The sequence below is a fragment of the Bos indicus x Bos taurus genome, chromosome 24 (assembly GCF_003369695.1).
Source record: "Bos indicus x Bos taurus breed Angus x Brahman F1 hybrid chromosome 24, Bos_hybrid_MaternalHap_v2.0, whole genome shotgun sequence".
Lineage (NCBI taxonomy): Eukaryota > Metazoa > Chordata > Mammalia > Artiodactyla > Bovidae > Bos > Bos indicus x Bos taurus.
In genome coordinates, this window is record NC_040099.1 from 43,410,976 (window position 1) to 43,438,952 (window position 27,977).

A 27,977-nucleotide genomic window follows, 5' to 3' on the forward strand; every position below is an offset into this window, starting at 1 on the left:
CCTCAGTGCTTCTGTTCCTTTTGACCAGAGGAGCTAGACTCAGCATGCGCTACAGTACCCAGAACTCTTCTTCCTGCCACCCCATGTTGTCTGTGTGAGTATGACTGTGTGTGCGTTTGTGCACATGTGTGTGCATGTGCATATAGAACCCACGCAGGTGCGTGTGATTCAGTGCTAAAGTGGGCCTGAAGCAAGTTGATTAGTATTTTGTTTGCATTGGTTAGAGATTCACTAGTGTTGGGTCAGTACTGTCTTGATTTGGTCCTTGTAAAAATCCAGAATTCAAAATAGGGTTTTCTCTCTGTATCCATTGCCCACCTGAGTATTCAGACTTTGTGGGGGAAAAAGAAGAGGGGGGAGTAAAATTCAGTCCAATTAATTACGGACTTGAAGCTAAGTGGAGGAGTTTGCAGGGGTGCAGCAGCTGTTTGCAAAGATAGCTTTGATGGTGTTTCCCACCCAGTGTGTCTCCTACCCTTCCTCAAGAGGAAGCCTGGTCCCTCCTCTGTCAGGCTGGCCTGGCTCTGTGCTGGGGATTGATGGAATGTGGAACGTGTATGTGGGATCTTACTATTTATTGCTTACTTTTTTTTTTAAACTTAATATATCCTGAACATCTTTCTGAGCCAGTTGGTAGTATTCAGCTGCATGATTTTAAACAGTTGCCCAGTGTTTTATTGTATGTCTGTACCCTAACTGCCATAGCCTCCTTCTCCTATAAGATGCCCTGCTTTAGTAGTGATAGTGATGTTCCTCAGGACTCATCTCTTGATGTATAGCCCCTGAGTACAGGGGTTTGGTTGTGCCTGCTTGATGATCAGCCAGGAGCTGGGCCCTTTATCTCCCCACCATGGTGCAGCTCTGCCCATTTCTGTGTACTCATCCACGAGATTCTTGTTTTTGCTTTGCTCTTTGGGGCAGGAGTTGCAGAGTTCTCTGTTTATTGGTCTATATCAGGTCTTCATTAACTGTTGAATGAAAAGCTAACACTGTTAAGGGATTTTATATGGAATTTATTAATGAAACTGCCACGACTTTTTTTTTTAGTAGCTTACCAGATACTTCATTCAATGGGACTATACTTCACAGATTTAGATAAGGGTAAGAAGGTGTAATCAAGGGTAAGAAGAATGAATCCAGGGTTGAGTTGTATATGGCAACTAGGACAGACAGAAGTGAAGGTTGATGGGGTTGTAGGCAAGCAGGAAGGGCTTTCTGCCATGTAGATGATGTTAAGTGAAGGGGTGGACAAGTCCAGACACAGGTATTCTCTCTCCCAGGTGTGCCCTGGAGTCTTTTGGTTCAGCAGCTCAGCCACAGAAGGGCCCCTGTGAGAGGGAGTTGTCCCAGCTGACGTGTCCAGAGGCCAGTGTCAGCAGGCTGACGTACGTGTCTGAGCAGGAGAGCATTAGTCCCTCCATGGCCTCACGTCGTGTCCTTGATGACCGCAAGGTAAGCACTTCTGTCACTTCTTTACTCACACTTACCTCTGAAGTCTTACTGCTATAAGACTCAGACTTGAATTCAGGGCTGACTAATTTTGGTTTCTCTTTTTCCTTTAAAGTAAGTGCGCGTGCGTGCATGCCCACATATTTTGCTCAGACAGCTACTTGTGCTGGGTTGGCACTGCAGGTACACATATTTAGTGTCTGCCCTCAAAAAGCTCTCAGTCTGGTGGAGTACACGAAGACACGCTGTGCAGTGAAGTGCAGTGTGGGAGCTTCAGGAGGTAACGGACAGCCTCAGCTGGTAGCGTGTCCAGCAGAGCTCGATGAGGCCTACCTGGAGTCAGGTGTGGGGAAGAGGGAATCACAGAACACACCTGCATTTGATTCATGGCCACACTGAATTGTATATGTGGTGAGAGGAAGGCAGGCCAGGCCACGATGTCGTAGATGTAAAATTTGGGCGTTTGAGACATTTAATTACTAAACAAAACTACTTGTTTCTGGTTCTGTAATTGGTAAAAACAGGGAATGTGGTGGTGGTGGTTTAGTAGACTGCCAGGCTCCTCTGTCCATGGGATTCTCCAGGCAAGAATACTGGAGCGGGTTGCCAAAAAACAATGAATGCAGATTTTCTAACTCTTAACCCTGCTTTTCACGGCTACAGAAACTACTACCCTTATAGCCTGTTGTTTTTTTTTAAGAGTCGTGATGTCATGTAGATCTCTGCTCTTTGAGAGTATATCAGCATGGTTTGCATTTGTAATATTCATTTTATCTGTGGGTAATTTCTGAACATTTTCTGTCACATAGAGTGATATCACCAGTGAGTTGAGCACCACAATTATCCGGGCCAGTCCAGTTCCAGCTCAGGAGCCGGCTGCGGATAAGTTAGGAGAAAAAAGTCCATTTCAAAGTAGAGGAAAAGGAGCATTATCGTATATTATCCAGAAGAACTTGGACACAGAAAAAGTGACTGAAACGACTTCTCTGAGCAGCAGACCTGAAGATGTAAAACTGGACTTTAGCTCCAGTAGACTGCCTTCCTCCAAGAGTGAAGATCGGTCACAGACCAGTGCGACGGGTTTGACCTCAGACCGTGGTGACCTGGAGCAGGTCAGCCTAGCTCTGCGGAGTGAATCCAGCCTCCACCCAGCCACACTGGCCATACCGTGCCTCCCCGTGTCCCGCCAGGCACCTGTGCTCGACGGTGGGCACGTGACTCCTAGAGACACATCAGCTACTGACAGTGAATTCAGTGGCCAGGGTCCTTACCGGACGTCTGTCCCTTCTGTCCCCAGCACCGAGGGATGCGGCCCTGCACCCATGAGGCAGCACATGCCCCTCACAGGTCCTGCAGTCTCAGTGCACTATCCCCTCCCCGTGGCTCCGAGTGCCCAGCCGCACTCTGGGGCACTGCCTGCAGCCAGCAGTGCCACCCTGCCTCGCTGCCGGGCCTGTGGTGCCACCGCCTGTGGGCTCTCCTGTGGGCTCCCAGGAAGCTGTCACCCTGCCGTTGTGGGAGAGCATGTCCAGCACTCAGTGACTGCAGGCCTCTGCCTGGGACAGGATATTGGCTCAGGGTTGATGGCCTCCTCTTCCCTTTGTAACCTGTACTCTGACACCCTCAGTCAGAACCTTCTGAATGCAGCCAAAGTGCTTCCTGTGCAGTCTCTCCATCCAGACTGTGGAATTGAGCCATGGGATTCAGCAGTGGTGTCAGGACTTGGTAAGACCCTTTTACTCTGATGCTGCTTATTGTTGGTTGCTGTTATTTAAAGGTTGAATTATTTTCTCAATTAGGACCTTGAAACTGATTTGTTTCAAGGAAGTAATGATTAGAGTGAATTTCATGTGAGCTTTTTTCTTTATCCTGAATTTGGAACATGACCATATTTCTGTGCAAGGGTCCCTGAGTAGCCCTGCTGCTGCTAAGTCGCTTCAGTCGTATCCGACTCCGTGCGACCCCATAGACGGCAGCCCACTAGGCTCCTCTGTCCCTGGGATTCTCCAGGCAAGATCACTGAAGTGGGTTGCCATTTCCTTCTCCAATGCGTGAAAGTGAAGTCGCTCAGTCGTGCCCGACTCTTAGCGACCGCGTGGATGCAGCCTACCAGGCTCCTCCATCCATGGGATTTTCCAGGCAAGAGTACTGGAGTGGGGTGCTATTGCCTTCTCCTGAGTAGCCCTAGAAAAATGTAAAAACTCAGGTAAATCTACTGTCTTTGTCTCTCTGGTTCTGTCTCAGGCTCTGAGCTTGGAGTTCTTTTATTATTTTAATTAAGTTGGGTGTGGTTTTGACTCTGCTTTTTCTCTTTCCTGGGTTTTGACTCTGCTTTTTCTCTTTCCAGGGAGAGTAAGTGTGCCCGAGGAATTAAAGTTTCCTCATGCTTGCTGTGTTGGCATTGCTTCACAAACTTACCTCAGTGTCCTGAACCCCGCTGACCGCTGGCTGCAGGTCAGCATCGGGGTTCTCAGTGTCAGTGTTGACGGTGAAAAGGTGAGCTCCCTGTGTCTTTCTCCTGATTGAGTGGTCACCTTAAGGTTGATCTGGACTTCTTTCCCTACCTCTCCCTTGATGAAGGGAGCTTGTCCCCACCCTGCACTTGACACAGAGGTGTTGTAAGGTGTCTTTATCTTGGTTCTTTTGTTGTAGTACTTCTGATGAAAGTGAAACCTGAGTTTGTTTCTGATATTACCAGGTGTTCCTGTTTATTTATTAACCATGATACTTCATTGTCACTTGTTTATAAAATCATGTAAATGTGCTTTTTGTGCTATCCTTTAAATCCCTGACTGGAGCTCTGAGTTCTGGTCTCTGCTGGTTTTGTTCAATGTGATTGAATATAAATTGCTGCATTTATCCAAAAAACCAAAACAAAACCCCTAAAAGAAACAAGTTACTGTTGGGACCCTATACCTGCTTTTGTTAAGTGAATTTATCTGAATGTGTTCTTACATGATCTTCTTTTTTTTTAAAATATCTATTTGTTTATTTACTTGGCTGTGTCAGGTCTCCTAACTTGGAATCTTCATTGCATCATGTGGACTCAGTTTCAACACATGAGTTTAGTTGCTTTGAGGCATGTGGGAGCCTAGTTCCTTGACCAGGGATCAAACCCACATGCCTCATATTGCAAGGCAGGCACTCAATCAGTGAACCACCAGGGAGGTCCTTAACATGACCGTTTGAAATGCCTGGAAACACAGTTTCAACATGAGAATAGGAGTCTCTCACATGATCCATCACAGCCACTGACTTCTAGACTCTAGACCCTGTGGGCTTCAGCAAGTGGGGAGGATGGGAATCACTGTCAGCAGCTCCTCACAGACAGATGTTGGTGGGCGGGTTTACTCTTTCCTCTTAGCTCCTAGTGATGACCTTGATTTACCTAATTAATAAGACTGTACTCTCTCTCTTTTTTCCCCGACTCTTCCCCTCTGATCCTGAGGGCAGAGGAAAACAAGTGGCTGGAGAAAGGGTTGAGGGTGAGAGGTGGTGAGAGTGGAGGAGCATGTAGGAGGGAATGTTGTCTCTGGAAGTGGGAGTAAAGAAGATTCTCATTTAGGGTGAGGAGGGAGGGGTTTGAATGAGTCAGAATCGTAAACTTGGAGGCCTGACAAGGAACCTTGGAAATGAGTCTGCACATAGCTGCAGAGACCAGGTACCAGGTAACGTCCAGGGTGAGAGGTGGGTCCTAGGGTGATGTCCAGGGCTGAAAGTGCTGCCATTTCCAGCACCCTTTCAAAGAAAGTGGAGGTAAAAATAACTTGAAGTCCTTATGGGAGTTCCCTGGCGGTCCTGTAGTTAGTATTTGGCATTTTCATTGCCTCAGCCTGGGTTTAGTCCTTGGTTGGAAAAGGTCCCACGAGCCATGTGACATAGCCAAAAAAAGAAAAAAAACGTCCTGATAAATTTGACTGGTTTTATTTTTCCAGATATCGAATTGTGAGACATAGGTGTTTTTGTAGAGCTAACATGTGTAGATTTGGTAGTTTGACTGTGAAAACAGATCTTAAGCTCATTGTTTTTTCCTCCTGATTTTCAGTGTGAAGTTATTTCTTAACAGACCACATGTCTCTTCTTTTTAAGGTGGATTTTTCAGCTTATCCTTGTTTAGTTTTCAAGAATAGAGTCATCATAAGACCTCATGCCACAGAAGAGATTAAAGTGCTCTTCATACCGTCTGATCCTGGGATCTTCCGATGTATATTCAGTGTTGCTTCTTGGCCATTCTCAGCCGACGCAGAGACCGTGGCACAGGCGGAAGCCCTGGCCAGCAGGGTTGTCCTCACTGCCATTGCTGAGACTCCCATGATCGAGGTGACTCTCTGTGAGCGGGTCTTTGTCACACCTGGGATTTTAATGAGGCTGTGTAAACTTTAGAAGTAATATTTGGGTAAAATGAATTTGTGGATGACTGCCAGAAAGTTACAATCAAGCTAAACATTGGCTCTTAATATCTTCTTATTCCAAAATTTAAAATTATTTCTGGGAATTCCCTGTTGGTCCAGTGGTCAGGACTCTGTACTACCGCTGTCAAGGGCATGGGTTCAGTCCCTGGTCAGTGAACTCAGGTCCCACAAGCTGCAGAGCACTGCCAAAAACAAGACACTTGAAATTATTTCTGTTGTTTTATAGAAGCACAGGTATACTTGGTAAGAAGTGTGTAAACAAAGTACAACATTAAACCCAGTTTTCCGGCTGGTTTCCATTCTGTAGTTTGATGTGTGGAGATAAAGCACCACATTCAGATTCTTTCCTCCAGTTTTTTTTCCATACCTGAAAACGTTCCTATTCTACAATCTCCCCTTTTCTGGAAGTGAAAGAAATTAGGTCTAGCCCAGTTGGGACAATGAAGTGCCTTCTGGATAGGAGGCTCCTTAGAACAGTGGCTCTTTACCCTGGACATTGAAATAACTGGGGGTTTTAGGTGCACCCCAATACCTGGTCCCACCCACATCAGCTAATCAGAATCATGGGAGGGGGAGGACGTGGCCAAGTAGCAGTGATTTCTAAACCTCACCGGATGATTACAGACTGTAGCATTAGTTAACACGTGTGGCTGCACATGCAGTGTCTTATTGGTTGTGAGTAGAATCAGAACTAGCACCCTGAACACGATTTGGGAACCAGCGAGGGGGTGGGCTGGGTGCAGAGCAGGATGAGCAGAACATACTTCCCGGTGATAGAGACTGAAGGGCCTGCGGTGGAACCTGACGTGAGTTTAGCCACCCTCACTGGGTCTCTGAACTGCTCCCACTGCACCCATTTTATTCTTTGACTCAGAGAAGCTCTAACTGTGCTTCTGTTTCGAGGTGAGGTATGGGTGGGATTCCCCGAGGAGACTGATGAGGACCTTGTGGGCCTCCTTTCTTGCATGCACATGCTTTTCTTTGTCCTCCCTGGGGCTGTGCTTACTGCCTGGGCTTAGCAGTTTACTTGTCCATGGTGTGGAGAAGGAAGTAGAGTTTGTGGAAGTTCTGTTATTACAACTCTTAGTGATCTTTATATTATGCTTAAGTGGCATTGTATGAATTTTTCAATCAGCTGTGCCATGCTTGTTCCAGGGTAGGGACTCTCAGCTTTGGCACCATTGCCATGTCTGACTGGGTGGTGGTTATGTGGTGGAGGCTGTCAGGTACAGTGTGGGGATCTTAGCAGAGCCCTGGTCTCTGCTCACTGGGTGTCAGTAGCATCTGCTTTCCCTCAGTTGTGATGACTTTACCAAATTACCCCTATTTGAGACAGTGTCATTGACTTTCTGTGTTTCAGTACATTCCACTGACCAGGCTTTTGAACCTGTCCTTAAACAGACTACATTTTAAAAAATTTTTATTTAAAAAACTTTATTTTTTATTGAAGGATAATTGCTTTACAGAATTTTGTTGTTTTCTATCGAATCTCAACATGAATCAGCCATAGGTATACATAAATCCCTTCCCTTTTGAACCTCCCTCCCATCTCCCTCCTCACCTCATCCCTCTAGGTTGATACAGAGCTCCTATTTGAGTTTCCTGAGCCACAGCAAATTCCTGTTGGCTATCTATTTTACATATGGTAATGTGAGTTTCCATGTTACTCTTTCCATACATCTTACCCTCTCCTCCCCTCTCCACATGTCCATAAGTCTGTTCTCCATCTGTTTCTCTATTGCTGCCCTGTAAATAAATTCTTCAGTACCGTTTTTCTAGATTACATATATATGTGTTAGGATACGATATTTATCTTTCTTTTACTTACTTCACTCTGTATAATAGGTTCTAGTTTCATCCACCTCATCAGAACTGAGTCAAATGTGTTCCTTTTTATGGCTGAGTATTATTCCATTGTGTATATGTACCACTTCTTTATCCTTTCATCTGTCGATGGACATCTAGGTTGCTTCCATGTTCTAGCTATTATAAATAGTGCTGCAATGAACAATGATATACATGTGTCCTTTTAAGTTTTGGTTTCCTCAGGGTATATGCCTGGGAGTGGGATTGCTGAGTCATATGGTGGTTTTATTCCTAGCTTTTTAAGGAATCTTCCTACCATCTTCCATTAGTGGCTGTATCAATTTACATTCCCACCAACGGTTCAAGAGCTTTTCTCCACACCCTCTCCAGCATTTAGTGTTGGTAGACGTTTTGATGATGGCCATTCTGACCAGTGTGAGGTGATATCTCACTGTAGTTTTGATTTGCATTTCTCTATTAATGAGTGATGTTGAGCATCTTTTCATGTGTTTGTTAGCCATCTGTATGTCTTCTTTGGAGAAATGCCCGTTTAGGTCTTTTTCCCACTTTTTGATTGGGTTGTTTGTTTTTCTGGTATTGAGTTGCATGAGTTGCTTGTATATTTTGGAAATTAATCCTTTGTCAGTTGTTTCATTTACTATTATTTTCTCGCATTCTGAGGGTTGTCTCTTCACCTTGATTAAAGTTTCCTTTGCTGTGCAAAAGCTTTTAAGTTTCATTAGGTCCCACTTGTTTACTTTTGTTTTTATTTCCATTACTCTAGGATGTGGGTCATAGAGGATCTTGCTTTGATTTATGTCACTGAGTGTTCTGCCTATGTTTTTATGTAAGAGTTTTAAATTCTGGTTTTACATTCAGGCTACATTTTTGTAGCAGAAACAAAAACTAAGTAGTATTTGAGGCTGTCATGTTTTGACAGGCTCGTGTAAGTCACACTTAGTGGCGTGGTCTGCTCCTTGGAGTCACATGACTCACTTGAAGAAACAGTGATGGCTGTGTCCCAGCCCTAGAGACTGCGATTTCACTGGTCTGGGGTGTCATTTGAGCTCTGAGTCCAGCGCACAGACAAGCCTGGGGACTTCAGTGTAAGGGGTGGTTCAGCCTTAGCCCAGTGGAGCAGAGCCTTCCAGGAGGAGTAGTTGGACCTGAAGGTGCAGGAGGATATGATGGGGGAGCAATGTCCCCACGAGAGATGGTTCAGGGACTTCACACAGAGGCTGCATCTGTGAGACTGCTCAGTAACCTTCCTGACTTGTTAGAGGCTGTCCCAGGTGGCTGTAGTGAACATGACATTTTATGTGTACGTGCTTTTATTCTGGCTCTTTGTGGCCGCTTGCTGACATGTGTTCCCTGAGGAAACATGTGAGTGCCTGTTGTTGCTGACGTGCTGTCATTAGATTGTGAACTGTTTGCTTCCTTCGTGGATGTAAAGTTCCAGTTTTGACCCCTGTTTGTGTTGACTGTGGTGTTGAGCGTCGTTTCTTATGTCTGTTAGCTGTCCTGGCCTCCTCTTCTCTGAACTGCCTATTCATATTTCTTGCCCATTTTTATTTATTTTTGAATGTCTTTATAAATTTTTGTAGATGTTCTTTGTATTCTGGAGTATAAATCCCTGCCAGTAGTTATGCTTTGTGATTATTTTCTCCCATTTCTTGGTTCTTCAACACTATGGACTTTATCCCCCCTTTCGTTGTGCTGAAATTTTCAGTATAACCTAGTTAGCCAAGAACCTATCTCCCACACGTAAAACAAGGCTTGATTTTTGTTTCCCCCAGAAAAGTAACCCTTGGAAAATTGCTTCAAATTCACTTCTTGAGGGTCAGGGTTAGCTTTCCTGTGACCATGTGAATGGATGTCTGTGTGGAATGCTCAATAAAGTCACTTGATAGAACTAGTTTTTAAAAAAAGTGGGGGAGACTGAGAAATTGAAGCAGATCCAGGGATTATTCCTGGTGCTTTGTAAATGTTGGATGTTATACATTTACCTTTTAGATTCCACTCTTAAGAAGCAGTGTGGTTAAGTGGTCAGGTTAGAGGTCTGGAGTATCACATGCAGAATCAGCCAGGGCAGCCTCCTGTGTTCTGTGAAGGAGGACTTCTCTTGGAACCGTGTCCAGTGATGGCATCGCTCAGAGATTTGAGGAGTGCCGTGGGTTCAGTGTGGATGCACATGGAGACTTGGCTTTGTGGGCACGTGAAGGCAGCACTACATCCATGGTAGTGAAGAGCCTAAGGGCTTGACTAGCAGTCTTCTCAAAGCAGCCTCAGCTTACCTGTAACTTTGTTCTGTGTAGTATATTTGGGTACATGGACTACATTAAAAAAAATTTTTTTTTTGGTAGAAAATAGCAATTGTAAAGTAGCCCTTGGAATTTCAGGTAAGCTTACTGTTAATACTGACTATTTGTGGCTAGAAGGGCAGTGATATAAACTGTCATATTTAGTAATATATTGTTTCTATAAATCCCTTTTCCCCCCATAATTAGGTAGAAACAGAAAAGAAAGGTGTTCTTGATTTTGGCGACTTGACTTACGGAAGCTGGAAAGCTCTTCCTCTAAAACTGGTGAACAAGACACATGCCAACATCCCCATCAGACTCATTATCAGTGCTGTAAGTACGCTGCTCATGAGGGATCTTTCACAGAGTTTCGTGGACAAGTATTGTAGTTACAGCTGGTAGCATCCTTGGCTGACTTCTGTCAAGAATGTCAGTGTTTTTGTTAAGGCTCTGTGAACAGATGTAGCCTCCCACCAGCACGACACCATTGGCTCTGCTGAAGTAGCCCCTCCCGTTTCTGACAGAATGCTGTGGCCTGGCGCTGCTTCACCTTTTCCAAGGAGCCCATCCACGCAGCTCTGAGAGCATTGCCTTATGCCCACGCAATCGCGCAGCTGGCTGCTCCATCAGTGATCAACCACATGATGCCTGCCAGTGACGACGGACAGGTAACTGGGAGGTGGAGGGAGTGGTTTAGAATTAAGAAGGAAGTCAAGTTCCAAACTACTTTTCTTTCACTATATATGCAAAAGTTTTTTTATTTTACAGGATCCAGAATTTCTGGTAATTTGGGTTCTTTTCCATAGTCCAAAGAAACAGATCACTTCTTCAGGTATCATGTTTACGTTTTATGGTATTTGCTTTACTCTGTAGCTAAATAAACTAGCAAGTTGAGGCTTATTTCTTCCATCAGTGAATGTGTCAGATGTTCCCTGTAATTTGTCAGTATTTTATGATGTTTTAAAATTGGGCAGACAGCATGCTATTTTGGGTCAAACCCATCCAAATATGGGTAACCTAAGCATGTACCACTGAAGACCTTTTGGGATATTTTCTCTTAACTGATGTTATCTCATCTGTCAGATATTTTCTTCCTTTTTCTCCTCCACTCATTTCCGTTTCTTTCTGAGTTCGTTAAAAAGTCATTTCACTTAAGATTTTTTTGTACCCCCAAGGGCATAGTGTTGGACCATGTGTGGCATTTAGGATTAAATAACTGTTGTCTGAACTAAAAGAATGACCTTTTATAGAGATTCTAGACTCAGCAGAAGAATTTTTGGCAAGAGTTGATATAGAAGTTGATAGTCCAAACCCGACACCAGTCATTAAAAGCATCAGTCTTCGAGCAAGAACAGGAATTGCCCGCATCCATGCCCCAAAAGACCTCCAGGTACCCTGGGCTCCTCCCTTTGCTGTTATCATATGTCCACGTTGATTCCATGCTAAGTATGATATTTAAAAAATGCCTGCTTTATTCCGTCCCTTAGACTCTGCACTTGTTTGCCAGTGTGGCTTCCTCAGCAAGGCAGTACTTACCTCTGAAAAATGCTGGGAATATTGATGTCCACCTGGATATCAAGGTAAGAATTTGCATTGGAGATGGTAGCTTATTCTCTTGGACTGAGATGATCAGTGACCCCCTCGGGTTCTGAAGGTTGCTGTCTGCCAACCTTGTCTGGGGCTGGGGAGGTGGCGGGATCAGGAGGAAGAATCAGAGCTAGTGTTGCCCGAGCATAAGGCAGATGACAAAGAACTTCAGCTGGGGTGCTTCACATTGTACACACAAGAACTAAGCCCCAGATTAGTTCCCTGAAGACATGTTACGCTGCAGCTGGTGGGGTGGAGGACAGGATCCACGTGTGTAGATGTCACTTATGATATGTTTGGGTGTGTGAGGGGGTGTTCGCAGTCAGGAAGTAAGGATGGGCGGGGCTCTGGTGGACAAGGAGGAGGGAAGATATATGGTCATCAGTGGGAGACAAGGGCATGGATGCGTGAAACCTGTGACTTATTACATCAACATTTAGATCCCAGATCAAGGAAGTCACTTTTCAGTGGACCCAGAGAAACTATTCCTTAAACCTGGAGAAGAGCATGAAGTTATAGTTTCATTTTCTCCAAAGGATCCCATGGGCTGTGAGGAAAGGTAATGTAAAGCTGTTCACCATGGCGAGTTTGTGCTCTAGTCTGTGGCTAGGAGGACAGAGAACATGCTTCACTTCCTGTGGCAGACAGCATAGCTCTTTCCTTTTGCCACAGACCTTCTTTCTCTTCACTGAAAATCTTGTAAACCAACTGACTAGAAATCACTATTTTCAAATATATTTGAAAGTATTACCGTGTTTCTCACTAACCTCTCCTCTCCAAGGACACCATCCGTTGACCTTGTCAGTTGTTAGAGATATTTCCCCACTCCTCCTCCAAATCCTGAGTGAACATCACCATACACTGGTCAGAGCATCCTTGTCTCCGGCTTGTGAACTTGCCTGGTACATATAGCTTAGCCCAGCCCCCTCCTGCCTGGGTAGAATCTCCACCCAGAGGCTTTCCTCAGCCCTACCCGGATTCCTCGCCTGTGAACTCCTTTCCTCTGCACTCAGGCACGTGCCTGTCTCCTTCCCCACTGGCTTCCTCCTCTGGGACATCAGCTCTGAGGAAGGGCGTGCATTGTGTCCTCAGCATCCAGCTCAGGCTCTTGGATAAAGGAAGCGGGTAGGACAGTAGTTGCTGAAAGAATTGAGTTCTGAACACTGAACTTAGATGATTTTCTTTTCTAGGATCTTGAAAATATTCGTGCAGCCATTTGGCCCTCAGTATGAAGTGATGTTAAAAGGTGAAATAGTTTCTTCGGGAAATAGGCCTCTGGCACCTGAATCTCTCACCTCAGATATTCCTTCGATTTTATCCAACAAGCAGTTTCTGGCCTGGGGAGGTGTCCCCCTCGGTAGAACACAGTGAGTATGCACAGCAGCTGTCATCACCGACTGCTATTCTTCGCTGTCTCCATGACGACCATGTTCACGTTCTTAGAACTGAAATAAAACTATCATATTCAGTATTCATCCTACCATGAATTCATATCATTTTTCATGTTTTTAAAATACAAGCCAAAAAAATTAGGTTTCAGTTTTCTTAAGCTCTTTGGTGAATTCTCTGCTGATGCCCAAACTTAGGCAGCTACAAGTATCTTGGTTCCTTCTCTGGAAAGCACTGGGGGCCAGTGGGAAGAAGGAACAGCGACGTTGCCTCTTAGAGGCCTTTACGGTCCAGCTGGTGAAGGGTGGTTTTCCGTGGGCAGCTCTAGTGAAAGCACTCTCAGCTAGACTCCTGCATTGTCCTGCATGGCCCTGGGTTTTAGGACCGTCCTCCCCAGCGGCTCCTGTGCCCATGCAGCCAGTCCATCTCTGAACATTGCACTTGGTTTTAATTGGCTTTGTTTTCATGAAAAAAATTTTTTTCTGCAAGTCTTTTCCAGGCAGAGTACCTGTGGAAGGCTTTTCTTGGGTGTGCTAATAATAACCAAAGGTCTTTGATTTTACTCTGAGGTTAATTAAACTCAGCAGCATTTCCTTTTTAATACAAGGTACACAAGGCATAGACCACAGCTTAGATAATTTAACTGTTAATTTTCAAAATTTGTGTAAAATAGAGGTTTATTCACGTATTTTCTCTTCTCCAGTGAAGAGAGAATGCATGTATTTGCAGAGGCTGGAGGATTTTCATATTGCCAGCCAGCTGCAGTGCTACTTGCATTGTAAGTTTTTTAAAAGTTAGGTTAATTGCAGTATGCTGTTTAAAAGACTACTTTATGCAGATGAACCTTTTAAAGTAAAAAATCTGTACAACGTGCATAGGACCCTTGTTTGCATGCAAGGTAGGTTTTGGAGCTAAGCATGGTCTTGACTAAATGAAATAGTTCATCTGTATTTTCTGATGACTATTGTGTAAAACAGATAATTCCTACACATAGAGTGTGGATAATAAGAACAGCTAAGGAGTTGTAACAGGAGAGATGAAACTGAAAGTCCTCTCCAATGTGGTGAGTCTTGAGTGCACATTCTCAGAAATGCGGAGTTCCAGGACTGTGGACCGCCACTCACGTGGCTTAGGCAGTCCGTCTGCCTCAATGCATTGCAGTCGGTTTTAACTGGTTTTGCTTTTATGATTGTAGCAGCATCCATGGAAGAAAACCACATTTTAAATGTGCCATTGTTTCTAGGCTTCAGAAACTAGCTTTAAGAAACAATTCTGCGTCTACAGCCCAGCATTTACGCCTGCTTGTCAGAGGACAAGACCAGGACTGCTTTCAGGTTTGTGGAGTACACGGCTCTGTTCTGTGTCACATCCTTTTATGTTCAGGCTGTCTTGCGTTGTTCATCCTTGAAGAGTCTGTGTTACTGGCATGTTTTGTTTGTGCTGCTGCTCTGTCTTATGCAGAGGTTGTTTTTGAATTGTAGCTGCAGCACACTTTTGGCTCAGAAGAGCGATTGACCAGTAACTGTGAGGTCAGGATTCGTCCAAAAGAAGACATTTATATCTCCGTGTTATTTGCACCTACTCGCCTGTCTTGTATGTTGGCCAAACTCGAAATTAAACAACTTGGAGTTCGATCACAACCAGGTGTTAAGTTCACGGTAAGATAATTCTAACTGCTATTTTTTCTCCCATGGAGTTTATGATGTAACTATTGGTTAAATATTGGTAAATAATATGTCCTCTTTTTTAAGTCAAAATATGTGATTGGTTACCTAGATTTACAGACAGATTAGAGAGTAATTACATACCTTGTAGAATTGTCCATTTTAAAAGCAGCCACCATAGTAATCCTGTAAAATAGGTCTTGTCTATTTCATTTCATTTGAACTTCTCAGGAACCCATTGTTTGATTAAGTCCAGATTGAACTATTTTAAGTTGTTGATTTTCCAAGTAACATTTCTTCTTTCAGTTCAGCAGGGTGTCTCCTGACATTACTTGTTAGACTCTGTTCTGTACACTAGGGATACACAGACAGGACTTTTCTGTGTTGTTTCTTCCCAGCATAATTTCAGAAGATTTCAAGTCATTTCTTTAGCTAGATTCAGGGCTTTAAGAGAGAAAAGTGATAAACCCTGGAGGGGAGGAAAGAGGAACAAGGGAGTCGGATGAAATCTAAGCTCTGTGAAAGCAGCTCAGAACTGAGCAGCTACTTGGCAGTGGAGCTGGGACTGCAAAGCTGGTCTTTGCCCTGGTGTCACAGAGGAAATGTGGAAAAGTCACAAGATTAACACCACCTAAAGGTTTTTTTTAAAAAGAATAGATACTTTTGGCAAATCTAACTATATTGGATGCTGGAGGTGGACACATGCTCTGTGGAGTTCTTCATGTGGCCTCATGAGCTGTGATGTGCTGAACAGCCTGCAGAGTGGTGGTTCTCAGCCACCAGGGCACACTTGGTGGTTTCTGGAGACATTTGTGGTTTTCACAGTTAGACTTTTGGTACCTGATGAGTGGAGGCCAGGGGTGTGGCCAGACACTCCCACAGTGCACAGGGCACCCCACATCAGATGGCCCAGCCCAGGGACCACTGTGCCAAGGTTGAGGAGTCTGCTCTAGTTGGGTTTTTAGTTTAGTTTAGTTTTGGCTGTGTAGGCTTGAGGGATCTTAGTTCCCTCAGTGATCGAACCCGGTCCCCCAGCAGTGGCAGCACAGAGTCCTAACCACGGGACCACCAGGGAAGTCCCTGAGAAGCCTGCTCTAGAGCAGATTTCTGGTTGAATCTTTGGGTCTGTGAGCATTACTCAGATTTCATTTTATTTAATCTTTCTTCATCTTTTAACCTTTTAGTCAATAGTCATTTGTGACTTCTTAGACTTTGAAAATACAGGAAGAATACTCATATTGAGTGTTTTCAAAAGCTGATTCTCCTTGTTGTTTTCTAGCTTCTTATGTAAGATTTACTGGCAAGTTTCTATGGGAAAAGAAAAATTAGAAATATTTTTGGCTCTTGGAACCAACAGAGCTCACCGTGGATGAGGTGGACTTTGCAGGAGTTCAGATCTGAAGCCCTTTAAATGCTGTTAATTTTTACTACAAGGCAGGCAATACTGAGTTTTCATCAGCCTGAGTTTAATTTTTCAAAATGTTATTGTATTTAATACATAACAACTTGAAATAAGCTACTGATGTTTTCAAGTTTGCAAAGGATTCTTTGGAATTTATTTTAATAATAAGGAATGAAAGAGCATATTTAATGGAGTGCATTTAAAGAGTTTGAAAAGTTTGTATCCTTGCAGGGTACCTGTTTCCTGCACTCCTCTTTATAGAGTCTGTTCTGTGACTCCTGTTTCCTGGTGGTGCTACACCCCTGGGAGCCCCATGGCTCAGAGTGCTTGGTCTACCCTGGAGCCTCCACTCTGCACCCCCATGGCCAGGCTGGCTGTCCCCTGAGGCCCATTTGAGTTCTGGCTTCTCTTTGGCACACTCCTGATTCTGCTGGACCAAAAGTTAATAAGAGTATATGCTCATAGATTTTTCTCCCCCCAAAACTTTTCATGTTGGAAATTTAAAATTACTGGAAATATGAAAGAATTACTTGGCAAACATTCACATACACTTTCCCTTAGATTCTGCACTTAACATTGTGCTTTATTTCTTCTATCACATATTTAACCATCTTATCAATTTATCTTTTTTATGCATTTCAAGATAAATTTAAATATCAGTGTCTTTCATGCTGAACACTTCTTAAGCAAGCATATCAATACTAATCTTATTTTTCCTTTGTCATCTAAGCTTGGTTTCTGTAACAGTGAGAAATAATTATTCTTGGGATATGGGAAGGTAAATAATTTTGCACCTCTTTGGTTTGTTTTTCTCTTAAAGCAGAGTCTTTACTATAGATAAGGGCTTGATTGGCAGTGAGGTAACTATTAGCCAAAGTACACAAAGATGAATAATTTTAATTTCAGTAAATCCGTCTCATTGTCTTCTCTGACTATAATTTGATCTTCTGTTTTCTGCTTACATAAAAATAATTCTAGATGTTTGTATTCTGTTTTTAGATACCTTTGTCTGGATATGGAGGCACAAGTAACCTCATTTTGGAAGATGTTAAAAAATTATCTGACAGTTACATGGTAACAGTGAATGACTTAGTGCCTGGCCAGGAAAGTAGAATTGTTATTTCTGTCCGTAACACTGGCTCTCGAGCAGCTTTTGTTAAAGCTGTAGGTTTTAAGGATTCTCAGAAAAAAGTTTTGCTGGATCCTAAAGTATTAAGGATTTTTCCAGACAAATTTGTGCTGAAGGAAAGAACACAGGAAGTAAGTATGAAAGTATCTGCACTAAAAATACGAGCTCATTTTTAGGTTAAAGTAAAAATTATATATTTTATAGCTAAAGCTAACACCTTTTTGAAAGGAATATAGGATCTTATCTGATCTTGGAGGTGCTGTTTATGTGCATCAGTGTCTGCAGCCACTGTTTGTGTTCCTGTGACATTTATTCAGAGTGAAATATTTAATATTCACTCCTGATTTTTTTCTTGGCATCAGGATGTTACTATAATATATAATCCATCAGACAGAGAAAGCAGTTGTAAAACCACCACAGAACTGTCAACTATATACTTTTTTGGTGGAGATGAAATTTCACGTCAGCAGTATCGAAGGTGGGTTACTTACCTTACACCATGACGGGGAGCATTCATGGAAGTATTGAAGGCTTAACACTGGTTGGGATTTGTAATTTATGGAAGATGTTTTACTACTTATTAGTGAACTGGCAGATGAACAGTTTTGGTAAAATTTGTGTGACCGATAAGCTACCTGTAGGAGAGATACAGGTAGAAATAGCTCGTCTCCAGGTTTCCTTGCACTGAGTGTCCTTTTCTAAACATATATAGTGGCTTCTGCTCCTTTGTTCAGATAGGACCTTGGACTTCATCCTTGGACCATCTTGGTAATGATGGCAGATCAGTTTCTGAAAAGATTTAAAAACTACTGGAAGAAAGTATATTGTGTAAACACACCTGACGTGGAACATTTCTGAGAGTGTTGAGAATTATTTGAATGGATCAAGCTGTATTTTAGACATTGTAGGGTGTTTAATTACTTAAAACTTGTGCTTCTAAAAAAATTTAGTACACCAATTTAAATGTAGTTTTATATGCTGGCATGTTGTCAAATTTATATTTAGGTCTAAGTATGATTTAGACTTACTTATGAGTTGAAATCAGAGTTCTTATGTCACAAAATCTTTTTCCTTGCCTAAAGCTGAGTATGCGTTGAGTGGATGGAGGTCATGCCAATTCATGGTTCACGGGAAGTTACTGCCTCCCGGGAGGGTGGTGTGTGTGTGGGCCAGTCTCGCTTTCTTCCAGTGCGTTGTGTTGTGCTGTGTTTTCTGCTGATACACAGTTCAGGAAACTGTACTGTCAGTCTGTGGAGGACTATTAGAATGTTTAAACAAGCATTTAGTATTGAGTTAGTACGTAATAATAACACAGACCACATGTGAAGGGTTCAACTTGGAATGTGGTTTTGTCTCTCAGTTGAGTATTTTAGATATAGAAACTGACATTTGGAGAAATTAGATCACAGTTTTTTTGTTTTTTTCCCTTTCTCTCTATTGAAGTATAGAAATCAGTGTACTGCTCTATAAATCCTTTTTGCCATTAATTTATGGTAATGAGATTTCTTTTGTTTGTGAACTCAGTTTTGTAGAGAAATTCACTTTTCAGTTCTGTCACCTCAAAAGTCTCTAGAACAAGTCAGACAGACTGACAGAATTACATGGCAATTTAAATGTTTTCTTTTGATGCATTATTTGTATCATATTCTTGGTGTGTTTTTTCCTGAGACAGATTTCTAACTGACCAAATTATCACAAATATTGTAAATGCATGACTTGAAAAGAATCTAATTTTTCTTCTTTCTGCTCTTCTGTCAGAGAGTTGTTGTTTTAATGTGTTTACCTGAAAATGATGATGTATATATGCCACCATGTATAGCTTTTAAGGGAATGTCCAAAACAAGTTTTCAGTTTAAAATTACGTATATTGTGAACTAAGGCATAATATCTATTTTTCTAATGCACCATGATGTCAGTGGGATTTGCCAGTCATTGCCAGATGCATGAATAAAATCTAATGAAGGTTTTTTGTCTGTAAAACGCCCTTGAATAAAATCTCTACTGACAGAGCTGTGCTGCACATGCCGGAGGTGAGAGAGCGGGTCCTGCCCAGTCTGAGTGTGCTGCACAGCATCGACTTTGCAGAAGCATTTCAGGACGAGCTGCTTGTAACTGAAGGTGGGAATTTTCGTGTATTTTATTTTATTTTAAATTTATTTTCTTATTTGGCTATGTTGGGTCTTAGTTGCAGTGTGTATGATCTTTTGTTGCAGTGTACGGGTTCTCTAGTTATGGCTCCAGGGCATGCGGGCTTAGTTGCTCTACAGCATGTGGAATCTTCATTTCCTAACCAGGGATCGAACCTGCATCCCCTGCATTGCAAGGTGGATTCTTAACCATCAGACCATCGGGGGAGTCCCTCAATATATTTTAGATCTTCTGGGTCCAGTGATATGATATAAGGAAGAAGTGTGTTGGTTTAGGTGTGATGTCAGGCTGAATTAGTCACAGCTCTGCTGTATGACTTCGGACAGATTACATCACTGAAATTCAGTTTCCTTAGCTATAAAATGAGAGGAATAATATTTGTATTGTCTGCACAGAGTTCTTGTGAACTCTTGTGAGTTCAGATAAGAGAGCTTTGCCTTGTAAATGTTAGATATTAATAAGTTATTGCACTTAGTGTTTGGGTGGACTTGTGGGCAGAGAATGGTCATGATTAAACTCAAGTTATTACTGCTTAAGGTTTCATGATTTCACATTTATGCTCATTTTGAGATTTCTCTGCTCTTGTGCTGGGTGTGCAGTTTTTGGAGGATGTGATTGTGGTTGAGTGACTCTAATCTAGATATTTAGACCTGTTTGAGCTGAACAGTTCAAGTGTTTAGTGGTATTTATTACTCATACAAAATATAAGAAAGGAGACATGTAAATTATGTAAAAATACATGTACAGATTTTCATCACAGTGTTCATTATAGGAAGAAGTTAGAAGTAACCTAAATGTCCAAGAATAGAGGATTGTTTAATCTTGCAAAAGAATATTTTTAAGCCATTCAGACAATATGATTCTATATTAAGTGACATGAAAAGCTCCTCATTTATTAAGAAAAACGTTATTTTAAAATTTTGCATGTAAGATCTCCATATGGTAAAAATAATATTTTATTTATAGTTAAGTGGGTAAAATTGCAGGAGTATACACACCAAAATACTAAGAATGGTTATAATCTGGTGGTAGAATTTCAGGCAGTATTGTCTTTTCCCCCAACTTCTATTTTCTAGTTTTTTAATGATAACACTTTATCATACTCTTTCTGAAGTGGGAAATGATAAGGAAAAAGGGTATTTATTCCTGTGTAGAGGTGACAGAGAGTAGTGTATGACCTTTCGGGCAGATTGGGAGTCTAGATCATCTGCTTCAAGGGTGGGTTAGTTACAAAGAGTGGAAAGATTGAAAACAGCTGGAAAGAGTCTCAGATTTGGAGCTGAACCTCACTTCATAGCCCCACCTCTGCCAAGTCGGCTCCTCCAAGCTTCACCTTGCGTGTCCCTCCTCAGAGGAAGGAAGAAGCCATGTGGCAGGGCTAATCTGACTGTGCCCTGGACGCCATGGTGTAGCAGTAGTGAGTCCCGATGAGAACAGGGTCACGTGTACAGCTCTCGGCTCAGCCACAGGACTGATTGGGTGGACTTGGTGGGTGGGGAGTACAGGGCATGGTTACAGGGGTGGAACATGCATGCAGCCTGGCCTCTGGGGTCTAAAAGACCAAGGAGGACAGGTGGAGAAGTGCGGCAGGAAAGTTCTAACAGACCCTTTGTAGGGCTCAGGGGCCTGAAGAAGGGTGCTGTGCTGAGAGAGCAGAGAGGGGTTGTGAGGAAGAGAGGATGTGCACCATGGTGCCTGGGGAGGTGTGTTCTGGCAGAGGGAGCTGGTGTGCAAGCATTTGGAAGGGGATGTGTTAAAGGTCATGCTGACAAGCCCAGCCAAGCGCTCGGGTAACCTGCTGAGCCCCCCTGCATTGGGGCTGAGTGGGGGCTTCAGGTGGGTGGGTTCTCAGGCACCAGGCTGTACCCCAGGGTGTACTGGCCTCCTGGAGGTGCTGTGCGCGCTGCCCAGGTGGAGGGGGAAGGCAGCCCAATTGGTTTTGTGTTAATTGGTATAGTGGATCCCCATGAGAATGTTGCAGTTGAACTTTTTACATGATTATTTTGAAAAACATTTGTTTGAGCATATTACTGTGACAAGCATTCATAGTGGTCTTTTGCAAAATGTGTAATGATTGTGGCAGATAATTTCACAATTAAGCTTTTATAGTCAAGATATCTTAATATAAATCTCAATTTATACTTCTGTGTTCTTTCTGAAGTTTCATTTTAAAAATATATAATTCTTAATATTTAATTTCTATGTAAAATTCAGGCATGTTCTCTGAAAATTTCTCATTATGTGTGCATTCATTCAGGTGGGTTTATCTCTAGATAAACTGTCTGATCAGTCTAAATACATGCAGTTACGCTGACACCGCCTGGTTTCTGGATTTGCTGAGGTTAAGTGTCTGTGAGGTGGTCTCTCAGATCCATGCTTCAGATGCTGCATTCTGGAGTTGAGGTGATGCTGCCTCTGAGCACTGCAGAAACCTAGCAGGGTAATTTATGTCAGGGGTCAGGACGCTTGTTGTTATGTTACAGTTGGGGAAGACTGCAGTTCAGGGTGGGAAAGGAAGTGACCACAGTTCACCGCTAAGCACTGGTGCCGCTGTCACTCAAGTCCAGGGCAGAACCTGGGCTGCAAGTCATTGATGCTGATCTGTAGGGTCAAAATCAGAATGTCACCTGACCCCAACTAAGAAAGTACAAGAATATATGTAAATGGTGTGATTGTGTGAAGATTCATGTATTTCACACATTATTTTCTGTTTCAGTGTATGACCTTCCCCAGCAGCCCAATGATGTCCAGCTCTTTTATGGAAACATGCGTAAAATCATACTTTCAGTAATTGGAGAATTTAGAGATTCCATTTCCAGCAGAGAATTTCTTCCACCTTCTGCCAAACCTAGCTTGGAATTCAAAAGGTAAAACTAACAAAACATCTTTCGCCAGATTTCAAGATTATTTAATTCATAGTAGAGCTGATCCTTTCCCTTATACTTTGTGCTTTTTGTCTTGAAATGTTTATTTCAGCTTTATTTTTAAATTGAAATAATTCCAAACTTACAGAAAAGTTTAAAAATAGTATAGAGAACTTCCATACGCTGTCTGTACAGAAATTCCTGGTTGATGACATTTTATTATTTTCCTTTATGTATAAGTGGCTTTCTCTGAACAAGGTATTTAGGAGTGAGTAGCAGGCATGATGACCAGTCAGCCCTGAATTTGCTGCAAATTAACCCCCTCATAGCCATGGCAGACCTGTCAAGGTTAGGATACTGACGTGATCCAGGACCACCATCTGGTCCGTGGATTCCCCATGTACCTGCCAGTTCCCCAGTGGTGCCCTGTGTAGCTAAGGCAAACAACAGAAAGGACACTGCCTCTTTCCACTTCCTCTTTGGTCCAGAATCTGAGATTACATGTGTGTTTGGTTATCTTGTCCCTTTATTCCCTTTCAATAAAGAGAGTTCTTTGGTCTTCTTTTCACGCCTGAGAAAACACAGGGTTGTTTAGCAAGTAAGATCTACAGAGTCAAAGGCGTTATCCAGAGTGAATCTTTGGTGCTGACTTGGGATGAAACAAGGAGAACCTGGGACTGCCCACGGTCCCCTTGGCAGTATCAGCTCTCCCCTCTAGCTTAGGTTAACACCACATCCATAAGTTCTGGATTGATATGTGACACAGGAGGGAACTATTTTGATCATGAAAAGTATCTCATACTTTGATAATTATGTAACCTGTGTGAAGCTTTTCAAACAGCTGTGCCACATAAATTAGTAAGTTTCATATTTCTTTACCACGGACAATGGGAGACAGACCAGGTGCTGCCTGTGTCAGGCCTATTGTAGGTAAGGACCTGAGTCCATTTGCTATGGGATCTGGCGTTTGCAAGATGACAGGTGATTTGACCAAGCCATCTTTCTTTATTTCTCCTGGGCTTTCCTGGTAAAAGGGGAAAAGTAGGCTATTGGCCAGGGACCTTGCTTTTCTTACAGAGTGCAGGCCAATTACTTAATGAAATAGTCTTTAATTTCAGTGTCAACTTCAGGACACGCAGAGTGATGCTATTTGTTTCTCAGCGTAGTGTCTCTGGTGCTGAGCAGTGCTGGTTGTCCCATTACTGGGAAGATTCTTGCCAAGTTTCTTTACTGTAAGGTTAGTTAATAAATATCTTGAAGGAGTGTTGGAGTAAGTGACTTAAAAAGGGTAGATGATCTTGTACCTTGCCAGACTTAGTGTGCCCAGTGAGGATGGATGGCTTCCTGACCCATGTTATATTCCTATCTCGACTGCTGACTGGCGATTTTCTGGTCTCACCTTTCTTTCTCCATTCTGCAGTTATCTTTCCATTCTGAGGAAGGAGTGTCCTTTTCCCTCTTATTCATGTGCTTCAGGGTGGACTTAGATTCAGGACCAGTCCCCTTGTCACTATTTGGTTCCCTGAGCTGCTCCCTGGTCCTGTGCCTGTGCCCATAGCACCTGTGGGCACCTCCTTATCCACAGACTCATCCTTCTCTTCCTCTACAACCTGGAAACCTGCGTTGTGCCTGGATGCGGGCAGCAATGTGCTCATAGTTGTTAGTATTATTAGCATTGTGAAGCCAGTTATCATTATTCACTTAAAGATACACGAAGAGTTTTGTTGTTTTTCTTAAATTCTTAATATTGGGCATTTTTGTAGTAAATCTTATAAGATACTTCAGATTGCATGCAGAAGTTAAAGCAGGGAAGAAATTGTTGTGTATTCTAATTAAAGATTAGTAATATTTAACCTGGCTTCCCTGGTGACTCAGTGGTAAAGAATTTGCCTGCCAATTCAGGAGACACCAGAGATGGGGGTTTGATCCCTAGGTCTGGAAGATTCTCTGGAGAAGGAAAGAGCAGCCCACTCCAGTATTCTTGCCTGGGAAGTCCAACTGACAGAGGAGCCTGGTGGGCTACAGTTACAGTCCATGGCATTGCAAAAAGTTGGACATGACAGAGTGACTAAGCACTTACACACACGCAATATTTAACCTATACTGTACTTTATGTTTTATACATTACTTTAAGAATACCCAATGGTAAGGATTTTTATTTGCTGAAAAATATACAGTATATAATGCACTTGTAGTTTTATCTGTTTTCAGATTTATGGGTAATTAATACAAAAATATGACACAATCTGCTTTTTATCGTTTTTAATCTCCTCTCTCTCTCTCTCTCTCTCTCTCTGTCTAGTGAATCTGGCAGTTGTGGGGCACATGGTGGTAACATTTCTTTGGATGTTTTGCCAGTGAAGGGTCCTCAGGGTTCTCCCCTTCTTTCACAAGCTGTTCCCCCACCTCAGGATAACTCGGCCTCAGAGGAAGTGTGGGCTGTCCACCCTGAGCACCTGGTCTTGGTTGCTCCTTCATGTGAGTGTGTCCCCAACGCCAGGACAAAAATCTGTCTGGGGCCCTGGCTGTCCCTGCTCTGTGCACACAGCTCTTGTAGGGAAGACCAGAATATTGTCCTAACATGAGGCCACGGACCCCAGGCCAAGCTCCCATGAACAGACCCTTCCTCCTGCCACCCCCCCCCCCCACCCTGAGAATTCAATTGACACTTGGCCTCTTACCCTTAGCATTGGTACCGTTGGTCCAGAGGAGGAAGAAGTTCTAGTACCTATGTCTGTGCCCAAGATAACACAAGGGTAACAATTTCCAGGTTTTGTTTTTTGTCTTTGCTCAGTATTGATCTTATTCAGTATCTTTGTAGTTCCCAAGATTGAATGAAGATCTTGCTTTACCAGGAATTTGAAATTTCTGTCAGGGGCAGTTGAGAAAGCAAAATAAGTTGGTATTATAGTATATTTATGTAGGATTTGTTTTTGCTATTTATTAATCTTGGTCTTTATTATTAATGCTAAATGTGAGTAATGTTTTATCTGCTGTCATAGGTGATATGGCAAAAACTGGACGTTTCCAGATTTTAAATAATTCTATTAGGTTGCTGAAATTTGAGCTGTACTGGCCAGCACACTGCCTTACAGTGACTCCACAACATGGGTTTATCGCACCTGAGTAAGTATGACCTTGTCCACTGGATGTTATTCACATGCTTCATAGGCCATTTAAACTTAGTAGGATTTTGCCGTGTGCTGACTCTACAGAGCACCATGCGTGGTTCTGTGGGAACACACTGAGTTCAAGACTTATACCTCTTAGCGGTGGGGCCTGTCCACAGCCAGTTACAGTATCAACCTAAGAGGGTCAAGAGCTGAGTGAGACGGGAGAGAATTCCTAGAGTGGAATCTCCTGACACAGCTATGCCTCCAGAGTTACAGCATGGGATACATCTGTGCCTGGGGTGAGGGTGGTGGTCCCCAAAGCCCAGTGGTCCTGGCTTGTCACCTTGGGCCTGGCACCTTACTCTGCTGGTTTTGTCTAAGGACATTTTACAGACATGGCTTCCTGACTTCTGCTGTGTCTGAGCTATAGTCTAGCTTACTGTTTTCCACAAAGGATTAAACAGAAGTCTTTGGGGGTCGAGTGGTGATGAGCAGCTGCCCTGTCTGTGCAGCATGGTTATTGGTGGGGTAAGCCTCAGCTCTCCACTTCCTGAGAACAGTCCCAACTGGCACAAAACACACACACCTGAAAGTTGCTTTACATTTGGCAATAGCAGCTTTGCATGAGAGCAACTTGGAATCTGTTTTCTTTGCTTTTGCAAAATGATGGCGTATGGACTTAAAGAGAGTTTATTTGACCAAGACTGGGTTGAGGTAAGGTTAGGGACACTCCAGAGAAAGCCTGGAACCAAATCAGTCAGTTAAATACTTACTTGTTAATGGGTGAAAAACTGGAGGTGACAGGGCAGGTTGTCCACAGCAACTTGTGCATGGCCCTTCGTGTCGTGCTATTAGCTTGGCTATATTGGATGTGGGTATAGATCTCTCTTGTAACTGGTAGTGTCTCTTAAGTGACAGATCTGGTCACACTCCACATTTCAGTCTTTGTCATCCCATAGCTCTTGAGCACAGTGAGCACAGAAACCTGACCCATGGCGGGAGCAAAGAAGCACTCTTCTCCCCACCCGCATTCCAGTTACTCTCTGTGACAGTGACAGCTCAGAGTATTCATGGTAGTGGTCTTTCTCTAAAAATATTTAGTTTGAATTACTGTATGGACGCATTTCTGTGGTGTGGTCCATTTTCACATGAGCTTTGCCCTCAGGTTCTTGGCTTTACACCACTCAGCTTTTTGTCAGTCACCAAGTTGGGACTGAGGTAAAATCAGATGCACATGGGAGCTCACCGCTGTTCTCTGCTCTTTCTGAACAGTGGGGAAACTCGTGGTGGTCATTGATGGTGCAGTGTTACTTTATTGCTGTTACGGTCTACACTATTCTTGGTTCTCAGTATTCAATTCTTCTTTTAAGGAGTAAGATGCAAATTCTTGTGAGTCCCAATTCCTCCTTATCCACAAAACATTCAATGTTCCCGTGGAGCGGCTTGATCTATATACACTGTGACAATGGACAGAAGGTACTTAAAAAAAATTTTTTTTTAATCAATATTTTTTTTGCAGTTTAAATGTTATAATCCTGTTGATGGCACTTACATTTCAGAAATCAAATTGAGGTCCTTTCAGCCCAAACAGCTTATGTAACTAGAGCACTTAGTACAGATTTTTCCACCAGTGAGCTGAGTAAGTTTCCTGGTGCAGCAGTGGGGAGTAGGGCCTGGAGGCCACCATTAACTTGAAAGTTCTGCTTTGAAAAAGAGGGGAGTAGGGAAAAAAGATCAAGTCAATAGCTACTTTGGGATCTGAATAGACTTTACTTTCTAAATTCATCAGTGTTTCAGTTGTTTGGCATTACTTTTGTCTACCATGATTAAAAAATAGGAATTAAAAAAAAAACATTAACTTCACTTTGTCTCATTTCAGAAAATTGTGAAGGTTCAAATTCGAGAAGACTTGACCCAAGAAGAACTTTTCACTCATTTGACCTCCGGCCCACTTGGAATCCTTTCCCAAGAAACTGAGCATGTAGTTAATCTGGTAAAACCAGCAGCAAAACCACCTTCCACAAAAGTTGAGCTAAGAAACAAGACAGTTACTTTTCCTCCAACAGAACCTGGTGAGACCTCAGGTATTGTATCACAAGGTTACGTCTTCAAATGTTGATAGGTGGGATCTAACAGCTCCTAGTTAACTGTAGTTCGAGACAGTGTTAACTTCAGGAGAAAATCAGCAGTTCTCGGAAATTGTTTCAGTGACAAATTATTTCAGCTCAATTCAAGGAAGCTAAAACTAGGCCTTCAGTTCAGTTCAGTTCAGTTGCTCAGTCGTGTCCAACTCTTTGCAGCCCCATGAATCGCAGCATACCAGGCCTCCCTGTCCATCACCAACTCCCAGAGTTTACCCAAACTCACGTCCATTGAGTCGGTGATGCCATCCAGCCATCTCATCCTCTGTCATCCCCTTCTCCTCCTGCCCCCAATCCCTCCCAGGCCTTTAGTAACTCTGTCTGTTCCAGGAGGCTTAGACTGTTTGTCAGAGCCATCCTTTCCCAACTCTCACTAGATCTTTGACCAGAGCTGCTGCTAAGTTAGTGGCCAGAGAGGAGAGGAAGGTGATGGAGCCAGGCCTCATCCCTTAGGCTGTGACTGCAGGTTCTGGGCCTGTCCTGCCTGCTCCACCTCCACCCCAACCCGGCCCTCCATCCAGGGCCTGAGAATAGTGAAGTGCTATGTGAAGCTCCTCCGAGCTTCCTCAGGGG

The 27,977-nt window shown here is 43.1% G+C and overlaps 1 protein-coding gene across 7 annotated transcripts in view; it reads left to right on the top strand.

The window, feature by feature from the left end:
- Positions 1-27,977, top strand: part of CEP192 (centrosomal protein 192) — a 74,008-nt gene that overhangs the window by 29,348 nt on the left and 16,683 nt on the right. For 5 of the 7 annotated variants that reach the window (XM_027526090.1, XM_027526093.1, XM_027526091.1 and 2 more), the window contains 21 exons: positions 1,281-1,452; positions 2,259-3,174; positions 3,797-3,945; positions 5,539-5,769; positions 10,175-10,300; positions 10,492-10,635; positions 10,736-10,799; positions 11,218-11,357; positions 11,455-11,547; positions 11,995-12,113; positions 12,745-12,921; positions 14,187-14,277; positions 14,425-14,601; positions 17,009-17,269; positions 17,501-17,616; positions 19,147-19,256; positions 22,003-22,153; positions 24,453-24,628; positions 25,153-25,276; positions 26,634-26,739; positions 27,143-27,347. In XM_027526090.1, coding sequence (XP_027381891.1) covers positions 1,281-1,452; positions 2,259-3,174; positions 3,797-3,945; positions 5,539-5,769; positions 10,175-10,300; positions 10,492-10,635; positions 10,736-10,799; positions 11,218-11,357; positions 11,455-11,547; positions 11,995-12,113; positions 12,745-12,921; positions 14,187-14,277; positions 14,425-14,601; positions 17,009-17,269; positions 17,501-17,616; positions 19,147-19,256; positions 22,003-22,153; positions 24,453-24,628; positions 25,153-25,276; positions 26,634-26,739; positions 27,143-27,347 — 3,848 coding nt within the window. Of the gene's footprint in view, positions 1-1,280; positions 1,453-2,258; positions 3,175-3,796; positions 3,946-5,538; positions 5,770-10,174; positions 10,301-10,491; positions 10,636-10,735; positions 10,800-11,217; positions 11,358-11,454; positions 11,548-11,994; positions 12,114-12,744; positions 12,922-14,186; positions 14,278-14,424; positions 14,602-17,008; positions 17,270-17,500; positions 17,617-19,146; positions 19,257-22,002; positions 22,154-24,452; positions 24,629-25,152; positions 25,277-26,633; positions 26,740-27,142; positions 27,348-27,977 lie in introns of those variants that run through there. The other 2 variants (XM_027526092.1, XR_003508471.1) reach the window with 2 other exon arrangements.